Source organism: Crocodylus porosus, unplaced genomic scaffold (genome assembly GCF_001723895.1).
Source record: "Crocodylus porosus isolate Cpor-Errol unplaced genomic scaffold, CroPor_comp1, whole genome shotgun sequence".
In the NCBI taxonomy this organism is placed as follows: domain Eukaryota; kingdom Metazoa; phylum Chordata; order Crocodylia; family Crocodylidae; genus Crocodylus; species Crocodylus porosus.
The window spans coordinates 19,514,097-19,526,716 of record NW_017728928.1 but is presented as its reverse complement, the minus strand read 5'-3'; the positions used below and the strand labels follow the sequence as shown (position 1 = coordinate 19,526,716).

General features: G+C 43.2%; 1 protein-coding gene across 2 annotated transcripts in view; it reads left to right on the top strand.

Moving 5' to 3' along the window:
* Positions 1–10,891: 10,891 nt before the first annotated feature.
* LOC109315171 (TBC1 domain family member 24-like) overlaps positions 10,892–12,620 on the top strand; it is a 27,260-nt gene continuing 25,531 nt past the window's right edge. The window contains exon 1 of one of the 2 annotated variants that reach the window (XM_019542763.1): positions 10,892–11,146. In XM_019542763.1, coding sequence (XP_019398308.1) covers positions 11,008–11,146 — 139 coding nt within the window. In that variant the 5' untranslated portion in view covers positions 10,892–11,007. The remainder of the gene's footprint in view (positions 11,147–12,620) is intronic. The other variant, XM_019542762.1, reaches the window with a different exon arrangement.

Here is a 12,620-nt window from a genome sequence, read left to right as displayed (position 1 = left end):
GGACATGCAGCCTACCAAATGGAGAAATTAATTTGAATACAAAGGATGGGGGTGGGGAGGTGGGAGCAGTGCTGGGAGAGTGGGAGAGGCAAACAAACTATAAAGCCGTAAGGACAAAAGGGTCACAAAAGCTAATCCAAGAATTGGGATAAATTCCATAATCCTTGTTCAGACAATGTTTAACACAATCCAGTCTGTGAAGGATGTCTTGTTTTGCTAGTTCCCATTCCAGTTCATCTTTAAAGTTTTGCTGTTTAAGAACAGCTGCTCTGAGGTCAGTGATGAGGTGGTCATCATTTTCCAGGAGGGGTTGGAGGTTATTAGTGATGCATCCAAGTTGTTCAAACGAGGGGCTACAGAGGTATTTGTTACCTTAATCCAGACCTGTCCATCTTCTAGGGGCAGCTGGGGGCTACATGCCCTATAGGATGCACCAGCAGGTGCCACATGCTGCAGAGGCCACATTAGCTGAGGCCATGGGCCCAAGCTGCACACCATGTGCACATATGCAGGCAAGCGCATCCCTGCTGCACTGCATGTGATACTGCACCTCACCTTCAGCTGCCTGGCCACAACCTCCCAGGCTGCATCGTTCCACATGGGCACTCTGGACCACTAGCTCTCCTGGCATCATGGGCTGGCTGTATTACCCCACCCCATCCCCTTGGTAGAAGTGGAAGCTGAGGAGGGAGCGGGAGCCTGAGACCCCAGTTGCTGCTTCAGCCAGTGCTGGGGACAGTAGCAGCCAGGTGGGAGTCCAAGGACTGCATGTTAATCCCTTATAGGCTGCATGCAGTCTGTGGGCTGCCAGTTGGACAGCCTTTCCCTAAAACAAGACACAAGTGATTGTTCCCCTCTATTCTGGTCACACTGTGTAAACCACTGTTACAGTCTTTCCCATAGATGGCCTGTTTCACTGGTTTACACAGTGCAGTCTGCAGCTTTTACTGGCCCCTTATACTCTTTTCCACTGACATGTTTGACTATAAAGTGTCCCGTGGGTCCAGGAGAAATGTTGAAGGTTGACAGTGGGCTGGTAGTTCATAACATTTGTGAACTGTTGGCATGGATACCATATGCTGATCTTAAAATCAGCTCTTAATGGAGGGAATTTAGAGGTTCTGGATGATTGGAAAAGGGCAAACATAGTGCCCATATTCAAGAAAAGGAAAAAGGAGGATCCAGGGAACTACAGACCAGTCAGCCTCACCTCAGTCCCTAGAAAAAATCATGGAGCAGATCATCAAGGAACCCATTTCTAAGCACTTAGAGGAGAAAAAGATGATTAGGAACAGTCAGCATGGATTCACCAGGGGCAACTCATGCCTGACCAACCTGATTGCCTTCTATGATGAGATAACTGGCTCTGTAGATGTGGGGGGATTGGTAGATGTGGTGTACTTTGATTTTAGCAAGACTTTTGATGCAGTCTTCCACAACATTCTCACTGGCAAGCTAAGGTAGTATGGGCTGGATGAATGGACTGTAAGGTGGACAGAAAATCGGCTGGAGCATCGGGCTCAGAGAGTAGTTATCAATGGCTCAATGTCTCGTTGGCAGCTGGTATCAAGTGGAGTGCCCCAGGGGTTGGTCCTGGGGCCAGTTTTGTTCAATGTCTTCATCGACGACCTGGGAAATAGTACAGAGTGCACCCTCAGCAAGTTTGCTGATGACACCAAGCTGGGGGAAGTAGTAGATACGCTGGTGGATAGGGCTAGGATTCAGAGTGACCTGGACAAATTGGAGGATTGGGCCAAAAGGAATCTCATGAGGTTCAACAAGGATAAGTGCAAAGTCCTGTACTTAAAACAGAATAATCCCATGCACCAGGACAGGCTGGGGACCAACTGGCTAAGCAGCAGCAGGTCTGCAGAAAAGGACCTGGGAATTACAGTGGACAAGAAGCCAAATATGAGCCAGCAGTGTGCCCTTGCTACCAAGAAGGTTAATGGCATATTGGGCTGATTTAGTAAGAGTGCTGCCAGCAGATTGAAGGAAGTGATTATTTCCCTCGATTCTGCACTGGTGAGGTCACATCTGTGTCCACTTTTGGGCCCCCCACTACAAAAAGAATATGGACAAATTGGAGGGAGTCCAGCAGAGAGCAATGAAAATGGTTAGGGGGCCAGGGTACATGACTTATGAGGAGAGGCTGAGGAAACCAGGCTTATTTAGTCTACAGAAGAGAAGACTGCGGGGGGATTTAATAAGAGCCTTCAACTACCTGAGGGGTTGTTCCAAAGAAGGTAAAGCGAGACTGTTCTTAGTGGTGGCAGATGACACAACAAGGAGCAGTGGTCTCAAGTTGCATCAAGGGAAATTTAAGGTAGATATTAGGAAGAATTTTCTCACTAGGAGGGTAGTAAAACCCTGGGACAGGTTACCCAGAGAGGTGGTGGAACTAGGTAACCTCCTGAGGTCCCTTCAATCCCTAATTTCTGTGATTCTGTGATTACATTAAAAATGACTACCATTTAAGTTCTTCTCTGAACAGACAACATGGAAGAACCCAAATTTTAGCTAACTGCTTGGGTCAAAAGTATTAAGAATAATATAGACAAAACCATTTCTTGTGCTATAAAGGTACAGACTTCATTAGAGGAAGGAAAAAAAACAAACAAAGCCCAAAACAGATAAAACAGGAATTGTTCCATATTTATATAATTTTATGGGCTTTGTCATCCAGTGAGTTAATAGTCATGAATGTCAAAGCTGTTTATTTCTCTGTGTGGAGAAATCTGAATGTTCATCTAAGCTTTTTGAGGAAGCTCTGAATCCAGTGTTGCAATATGAAACAGGGCCCAAATGACAGGATAGTAAATAACAAAGAGTGACCTGCTCAAATAGCAATGCAGACCTAAACTGGTGCCTGGTGTGTTTTACTCATGTTAATAAAAATGCATCAAGGCTAGATAATATTTTGAAGCAGGCGTCTTGCTTCCATTGCTTTATTAGTACTAGGGCTTCTTCCAAACGCTGGCACTGTGTCTGCCTCCATAAATAACACCTAACGTTTCAGCTGAGGAAGAATCTACAAGAAAGTAAACATCCTTGTGCAAAACCATTCATTGTCCATAAATATTTGTGTAGCATTGCTTGCCAAAGAGCTAGGCTACCCCATGTTTGGTCTGTAAAGTGATTTGGCCTTCTCTGAGATGAAAGGGTGCCACATTAATGGAATAATACTGGACTCATAACTGAGATCATTTATATTTGGTCAGTTTTCTCCAGCCCCATCTAACCACCTGAGCAAGGCATGTGAGCACAAGGACAAACAGAGGTAACACTTGTAGCTTAGTGACATTGGATTGCAAGTGTTGACATTGGCAATGCTGTACAGCCTCCAACTGTGGGGTATTGTTATATCTAGGTGAAATAATCCTTGGGAAACTCACTGAAGTTTATGGTCATCCTATCCAGTACACATCCACATTGTCTTACCTGTTTATTTACAATCTATAATTAATAGACTGTAGGCTAACTTGGCACAGAGGCTATGTCCGCTTCAGTGTGCTGAGAACAATGAAAGTACTTAATAAATAAACTACTAAGGATAAGCTAATCTTAGAAACACTTTTCTCATATCTGCATTTAGACTCTTTCTGTCCTTCTCTTTAGCTAGCCTTTATCTTATCAGATAGGTAGTTGATGATAAGTTAATATGTTTTAACCTGTTTAAACTCTTGGTCTTAGAATGATAATCATAAATATAATGTTTTGGCATCCCGTGACTAGAGGGTCTCTAAGCAACTTATGAAAAACAGCAGTACCAGATGGGCAACCTGTCTTCAAAGAGCTCAGTGAACTTGCAAACTTTCTGACTTTGAGGGGCCCCTCTTGAGTACCCACCCTCACATGACCTCTTCAATCATGACTCCTTCAGGATTGCTGCTTGACCCATGCTTTCTGGCTCGCTTGCATTCACTTTCTCAGTCACTGGACTTGGACTTCTTCAAGACTGTACTAAACAGCCAAGGGGAACATCATCTACCTGACCAGTTTCCTGCAGGACCCGCCAAGATAGCAACCCTGAAGAGCTACAGCAGCTGGCTTGCAGGGCCCCCTCTAACAACATCGTACAACTCTTCCTTTTCCTGGTCCAGGCACATGTCTCACTTGAGTCTGGACACTTCATCTTGCAACAAATATGGATTGGTTTGTGTCTCACTGGGTCATCAAAGGGACAGTCTGCAAGTTGAAAGATGGATGGCTAGTCTTAAATGTGTAACCCCATGAAGGGAATTGGGGGAGAGGTTTTCACTCTATGGTGATATGGGGGGAGGGGGATTAACTGTCAAGTATTTCATGCTCAGCCGGTAAAGGGGGACCACAGGGTTTTGTACTGTCACCTTTGGTTTTTAATGTTTTATAATAAAAATCTAAAAAGTCTCTCTCTCAGAGCAACTTCCCTTAATATCCTCAGCTTCTTCCTGGTAAGTCCAAAACTAATAGTTTGGGCCTGTCTGTACCCCTGCAGTCATGCCTCATTATGGTATTTGCCATCCCACCAGTCATGTTTCCTTGACTGCCATGATTTCCCCCGTGCATACCATGGGGGCCAATACCACCTCAGTTCTTCACAAGGGTCATTAGTTCCACTGTGAGTCACAAGCCCTCCATATGAAATGTGGGGGAGTTTAGACCAGATATCAAGGGAAGGGCTAGACTATAAGGAAATGACGACACAGCTGAATGTTGACATTCAAAATATTTTTGATGTCAATGCTGACAAGAGGGGAAATACCTGTGTTAAGTCAAGAAGAATTGTTTCAACTATTTGAGTTGGTCTAATAAAAGATACCGGATTTACCCAAAGAACCTTGCCTGGGTTAAGCCAAATAACTCCATGTGGGCAAACAAGGCAATTTCCCAGGCTCTTTTGGAGCCAATGCTTTACACTGTAGCCAAAGGACAAAGCCCTAAAATGTTGCTTTGAATTTATCATGCAAGATCTGCTGGGGGCTTCAGCTTTATTTCTGTGTGATTCATGCTGCAAAGAAATACAGATATTTACATATGTATTTATGGTATGAACGCTGCTGGGGGGGGCATTGATAGATATACTTTATTGCCCTCATAACTTGGGCTTATTGTTGCAGCACTTCTGCGAGTTATGACAAGGAACTGTTTCTTGTCATGATATTTATGGACACCCTGCAGCTTCTATTTATCTCACAGTAAATGTTTCTGCTTGGTGCATACAACCTCACGATTAGGTCTTGTTTATTCTGTACCTGAGCCTATATCATACCACTGGGCAGAAACAGTTTTCCTCCAGAAACAAAGAGGGTGTCCATCTCCAGAATTTGGACTGAGAGAGCGGCAGAATGACCTGCTTGCTCTTTCTAGATAAGCCGCTGTTTCGTTCTGCAGTTACACCAGAAAAGGGAAAAAATATATGTAGTGACGTCTTCCCCAGAAAAAATCAGTAGCTTTCAAGAACAGAAAGATAGGTCAAGAAGATAGGTCAAGTACAGTGATTTCAGAACAAATCACAGTAAGTGCAAGATCCAAAAAGAGAATGAAGTGGCCCTGTGCCTGGTCCTGCACCATTTGCTTATCATGTTTGAGTCATAGTCCAGTTCTGAAACACCGAATCAGATCCTGGGTCACAACTATCAAGTGAAAATCACCCAGTTGAAGTGTAAAAAACTCTCAGTGACTTCAGCATAGCCAGACTTTTGCCCTATATCCTTAAGTAATGTGCTTTGTGCATGTGGATAAACTCCAGAGTCCTTTCTGTTGTTTTCTTCCCTCTACTATTTGCATTCCCATCATGAAAGAAAAAAGAAAACTCTAGCTGAATTCTCTAAAGTTGCCCCTTGCTACTGATTGGCATCCATGGCTGGTGAAATTCACCCCTAAGGTACTTTTTAGGGAGCAGAGCTGAAAAAAGTAAAGTACTGAGAGGTATAAAGAATGAGATAGAAAATTCTGTATTGCCAGTGATGTGATGCCCTCAGGTAGAGTCCCATCTTAAGTTCTGGTCACCTTATCTCAGAAAGGATAGAGAAGTAAATGGGTTCAGCGATGACAAGAATGATGAAAGACTAGAAAAAGTGGCATATGAAGACAGATTGCAAACACTGTAGCTGTTTAAAGCAGACAATAAAGTTATGCGAAATAAATGTTCTAGAGAAGGTAAATCAGTGACTTCTATTCACCCTTTTTGGTACAAGAGTAAGGAGGTATTCAGTGAAACTGATAGACCATTTTACACCAAGTATAATTAGTCTGCACACAAGTATAACTGTGTATAATTGCACAGGTAAATTAACCTGATTAAGAAATTATTGCCACAACACATGTTTTAGGCCAAATGTTAAGCTCAGCAAGATTCAGGAAAAAATTATAGATTGACCTAAAGAATAAAAATGTAATCCATGCTTGTATCATAGGGCTCTCTTGTCCCTCTGTGAGATGAGCCACATATAAATGCTGTGTGGATTTGATAGAATCTCTGATTGTTATGCAAGAGATGTTCATGCTTATAGGTCCAGAGACCATAGGTTTAGTCCCTGCTGCTGTTGACTACCTGGGCCAAAGTCATTCTGGACTTCTTGCTGACCCTTATGAAGAACAAACTTCTCCCATGGGCAGGATATTCTATAACTGGCATTGCTAGGGCAAGATACTAAATTCATGGACCATAGCTCTGACCCATTCTGGTAGTTCCTTTGGTCCCCACATGCATATGTGTCCTCTCAATTCTTAGTCATCATGTGTGCTAGTTAACAACAGTAATGGACTATGCCCTTTCCCCATATCATTTCCCCATGCACACATATTTCTATTATCAATTACCCAGATAAATAGACCTGCATGCCCCTGTTAACCTTTGTTTCTCAACCTTTCTAACCCAAAAAACTGACCAAAAAAACATCCTAGGACCAACTTAACCCACAAGTCTTTGTGGCTGCAAAGATGATAGGATTTAGGTCACAGAAGACAAAACAGAAGGGAACTAATTTCAGTGTAATGAGTGTATGTACTGAGTGTAGGGACACTGTCCTGATGGTTGGGAGTGCTTTTGGGTTGACAGTTGATTGTAGTCATTTCCTTCTCCTCTGTACTGCTTGACTTTGGATATGTGCTGCTTCTGGAGGCTGTTGAGCAGGCACCGTAGCTTTTAAAATGCTGTCTTTTATTCTGTTATTTTTGTCTGCATGATCCTGCTAATATTTTTTCTTAACCCTTGCATTGCAACCCATTTGGCACTCCTTAGTGTTAGCTAAGAGCCCGACAGGGGTTGCGATGCAGTAAGGTATGTGGCATCAGTGACAGCATGTTATCTTGTCCCGATTTTTGACTCCTCTCCCCAGCCTCTCCAAATGAGGCTAATGAAGAAGTTGCATTAGAGTCTTCTCTGTGCATGTCCAATTAGCAGGTGTCATTACCTTTAGCAGCATGTCTCATTTGGCAGGATTAGGACCTCTACATATTTAATTTTTTCCCATTAAAAATTCATGAAACAATGGTCCCCTTTCTCACAACCCCTAATTAGCTCCCACTTGCCATCTCCATGTGGATTGTTTCATTTCATTTAGAGCAAGGAAAGGAGTCTTTCCCCCACTTCCTCTTTGCTGGTTGCTAGTGATGTGAAAGAAGAAACACGGAGGAGGTTGATGAAATGTCCCGATGACTCCAAACAAGAGTGAGGCTACAAGAAGGTAGGAAAAACTTAGTAGGCAAGACACATGGCACATTTCTGAGTTAGACAGACTGTTACCATGGGCAAATTCATGGCATCTGCAATTATATAAAGAAGAGCCAGGAATAAGTGGACTCTTAGGAACTTACTGCTATGGAAGATCAAGTGTAAGGATTTACAACTTGTGAAGGGAAAAGCTTACAATCCTAGCATGGAACCTTGATAGATAACAGTGAAATCAAGTGCTTGGATACAGAATAAGAAGTCTATTATAAATAAAGACTGTTCCCAGGAGCATGTAAGAAGTGGAGTTTTTATGCAGTTTTGAGAGACATTTAAAGCCCTTAGACAAAGTTGTTTATCAAAAATTAGGTATCCTGCAAATGGACCTAATTTTTATTGATATCCTTGTGATTAGCATAATATAAAGGCTCTACATATTCATAATTAAGAGTCCTTAGTATGATGAGAACAAGAATAGATGTTGCTATCCAGCACCAGGAAAGAGTTAAGGATACTTGAGGAGACAATTATTATAGTTTTAAAAACTTGCTTGTAAGCTTAACCTTAACCCTAAATTTCCTACTTTTCCAATGTTTGTTTTTTGGTCTATAGAATGTTCTTGTGAAGGTTTTTTTCCTGTATTTTTCTGTGCTCTTAACCATAGGAACCTTAATAAGAATTAGTCTGTGTGTGAATATCACAGTTTGTAAGGCTGCAAAGTATTCTGTCATTCTTTAAATTAATCAGTAATGACACTTTTAGATGGAACAAACTGGAAAGTGATAATACACTAGAAAATTGCCTGGAATTACTCTGCTTTTATGTTTCCAATATAACATCTTTTAGAGCAGTACATTCCAACATGAAATACCCAATTCTGGCACCCATCCTCAGGCTGAACAGCTCCCTCTGAAATGAGCAGGACTGTGCATGGCAGAAGATAGTAGCGTAATATTGAGTAGGCACTGGCAAACTGGACATGAGCCCTGGGGGGGTGCCTCAAGGGAAAGATTTGGGGGATGCATCACCCTCCCATCTCACCCAGCGTATTTTTGTTGCTTAATATGCATGTCAGTGGCAGAAAAGGCAGTTACATCTCTCCTGGCAGCATGAAATCTCTGGTTACTGCAGCATGGACTGCCACTACTCAGGGCACAGCCCATGCTGAAGGTAAGGCAGGGTGGCATATTAAGTTCAGAAACCCAGTTAGTCTCTAAGGTGCCACCCTGGCCTGCCTTTTACATGACTCTTGAGTAACACCTCTGTGTACATGACATAAGTCATACTCAGACTATCAAGACTAGCAGAACTGTTCCCTAGGACACAGCAACAGCAAAAGAATGGGCTGTTGCAGCACTGTTCCAGGAGCACCCCAGTGAAGGAATAAATCCTTCCATGCTTTTCCTCTGGCAAGTGTGGTGGGAATAAAAGTAGGTGGAAGGACCACATTGTATGGAGCTAAAGAATGGAAGGGTGTCCATACACACACTCTGGGGTGGGGGCATTTTAAATACAGCGGCTCTCAAAAAGTTGCTCTAATTAAAATGCCCCAGTATTATGTGCATTCAATGTCCTGCATTTCAAAATGGTGGCGGAGGTGCTTTAACTAAAACTCATCTGACGAGTTTTAGTTAAAGCACCGCCACCACCATTTTGGAACCTGATGTGCTGTGTGCCACACTCAGAGGCTGCCCATGCCACCTAAGGCACATGTGCTGCAGGCTGGACAGCCCTGTACTATGTCATCAAATCTGTTCTCTGGAGGGACTTTGCATAGGATGTATCAGAGAATAGCCTGATACCACATTCCTTAGCTGAAAGGCCAAGGTGTTGTACTGGAATGGAACTTAAGATCTGGTCAACCCCCTCTTCCTGACATTGGCCCTCATTGAGATAGTGTCATCAGCCCTGGATTGTTTTTATATGAAGACAAAGGATCTCATTAACCTTTGCTCTGTGCGATGTGTGGCCATGTATACCAGGACAGAGTGGATCTAATACACTCTGGGTGCGGTGACAGCATGAGTAAGATGTTTCACTAGCAATCCAGAGATGTGACTTCAGGCTTGACTTCAGACTCCTACTGTTGAGTGGCCTAGTCCAGCATCAGGTGCTTACTCATTCCAATTGGGGAATAAAAGACAACTCAGCTTGATGCCAGCCACCTTTTCCTTCTCTGCCACTGGCTATAGATATTACTGTGCATTAACCACACAAGCCTGATGGATTGCTGAGGCTCAGGACAGACCTTGGACTTGGGTAATTAACAGCAATATAGTCTAGCCCACAAAGGACTCCTATGGTGGTACCCCTTTGAGGCCTGTTCTAGTCTAAGACAAAAGGTTTATTTAGGATCTACCCCAACCAAGGTGCAGTTTAAAGGTGTTATATTGTATTTACATTGGGTCCTAAGTGGTTTTTGCAGTGGCATTCAAATAGTTAAATAACACCTAGACAAGGCCTAAATGGCACCAATGACACTTACAGGCAAAGCATCACTTTAACATCTTCAGATCAGATTGGCAACTAAGCACATAGTCTATTGATTAGAAACTTCTTCACTAGATCAACCTTATTATAGCATTTGGAGATGCTGCCTCAGCCTGACAAAGGGTCTTTATACCCAAAAGCTTGCAAAGAAGAATTTTTCCAACTATTTGAGTTGGTCTAATAAAAGATATCAGATTTACCCAAAGAACCTTGTCTGCCTGTGTCCTTAGACCAACACAGCTACACCCTACACCCTTACAGTGTTTGAAAGCATTTGTAATTTTGTTCTTACTCTGTAGACTGCCCGTTAGATCTTTTGCACTCGCTGTTCACATGATTCTATTTCTGTCTTCAACAAGAACCAAACCATCCAGCGAGAAGCGGTTAGAAACCTATTTTCTGTGTTTATGTTTCGTCAGTTCAAGGACAGGTAATCAGTAAGGGACACAAATCAAGAACTCCCCTTTACATTTCCCCTACTTTATTTCCTTGTTACGTGGATTTAATTTCTTGTGACACTGAAGTAGGAAATCATTTCAAGATCATGGAAATGAAGTGTAGCTTTGGGAAAATAAATGATTAGGTTTAATGATCCTGTTGCTGTTTTGATCACTATCTCTCCCCATGACTTGTTTACATCCCTGCCCGTTACTAGCATACAGGGCACTGGGGTAGGAAGGGGCTGGGGAGCTTTCTAGCAGTCCTACCCCTTGCATTGTTTACATCAAATAAGTGTCTCCTGCTCTTTAGGGGTGGTGCTAACCTTAAGAGAATGCAAACAGAATAAATTACACGCAGGAACCAAACCTAGCAGAAGCAGCTTGCTAGTGAGTTTTGATTTCAGCACAGGTAATCCCAGAGACATGTTACAGGTTGGGCTGAGCTTTTCCAGCTGCCCTGAAGGCACTGCTATTGATTTCCCTTCAGACAAGTCTGGGAAGCAGAGCAGGTGTAATTCTGTCTTGGTGAATTCAGAGGAAGGTGACATGGAAGCCCCACAAGGTAGGTCAGCTCCTGAGAAGGACCTGCATCTTTCTGCACAGACAGTTAAATGCAGCAGCTGGTAAAGGATGCATTCCTGTTTACACGAATGATGCAATTGCGTCCTCTTAACCAGGCGAGCATCACTAACTAGAAGAGGTCAGTTGGGCTAAATCTGCTTCTTTACTCTGCCCTACTTCCAGCATGTTTTCTTTGCAATGCTGTATTTCCTGGGGCATGGCACACAGAAGAGCACTGCAACCGAGGCAGTACTCCACTGCTAACAGGCTAAAGAAAGAGGAGATCTTTTGTAACAGAGCTGAGTAAATCAGTCTAATCATGGATGTATTTGGTAGCTGTGTTGGTCTGAGACAAAAAGAAATATAAAACTCTAGAACTCTTGGTTCAGAGATGATCCCTTTTACTAGACCAACTAAAAATTCCCAAAAATTATCTTTTTCTGCAAGCTTTTAGGCACATGCACCCTTCCTCCGGTTCAGGGAAAATTAAAGATGGTAAAAAGCCCCCATAGGTAGAAAAGAAACTTCATTTTGCACAGAGTAAGCTGAAGGTGGACGTCTGTTCCTCTGGGTCCATGAGGGTGTCTTTGGGAGTTGCTCATGGATGTGCAGATAAGGCAGGATTCCTTCCCTGGTGGTATCAGATGGCAGAAAGGCAGGGAGGTATAGAAATCTTTCTTGTTGTTCAGCAATGACATGTAATTGCAAAATTGGCCAAAATTCAGCGTCTTCCATGTTTCAGGGATGTATTTGGTAGCCGTGTTGGTCTAAGACAAAAAGAAATCAAAACTCTAGTACCCTTGGCTCAGAGATGATCCCTTTTATTAGACCAGCTAAGAAATCACATTTTCTGCAAGCTTTCGGGCACACACCCTCTCTCAGGCTCAGGGAAAATTAAAGATGGTAAAAAGTCCCCATTTTTTTATGATTTCTTAAAAAGGTGTAAAAGGTCTCATCTCTGAACCAAGAGTTCTAGAGTTCTGTATTTCTTTCAGTCTGATCATTAAACAGGAGCTAGGGACTGGATGGCTCCGGGGACTGTCAATGAGAGACAGGTATCACCTCTAAATCATCGGCTTGTATCCATGCTGAGGCTGAAAGAAGCTTAAGTATAAGAGTTGTTTGGGGAGGTGGGCCTCAGTGTAGTAAATATTAACATAACAGCGCGTGTAGACGAAATGAAGGCCCTAAATTGAAGTGGCAGTGGGTTTTAAAAAACACTGTTTCAATTTAGGGCTGATTAAACCCCCGTGTCATGCACACAGCCCACTGACTTACCTGCTCCTCTGGCAGGGAGGGGAGGGTGCATTGCTGGTGGGCGGAGCGCTCCCCAGGCTGCAGGTTGGTGGGGGCTGGTGCTTCCCTCTGTGGCAGCAGTGGCCACCCCCCCCAGGTGCCACCCGCCTGGAGGCACCTGGCTCGAGAGATTTCATAGATTTCATAGACATTAGGGCTGGAAGGGACCTCGGGAGATC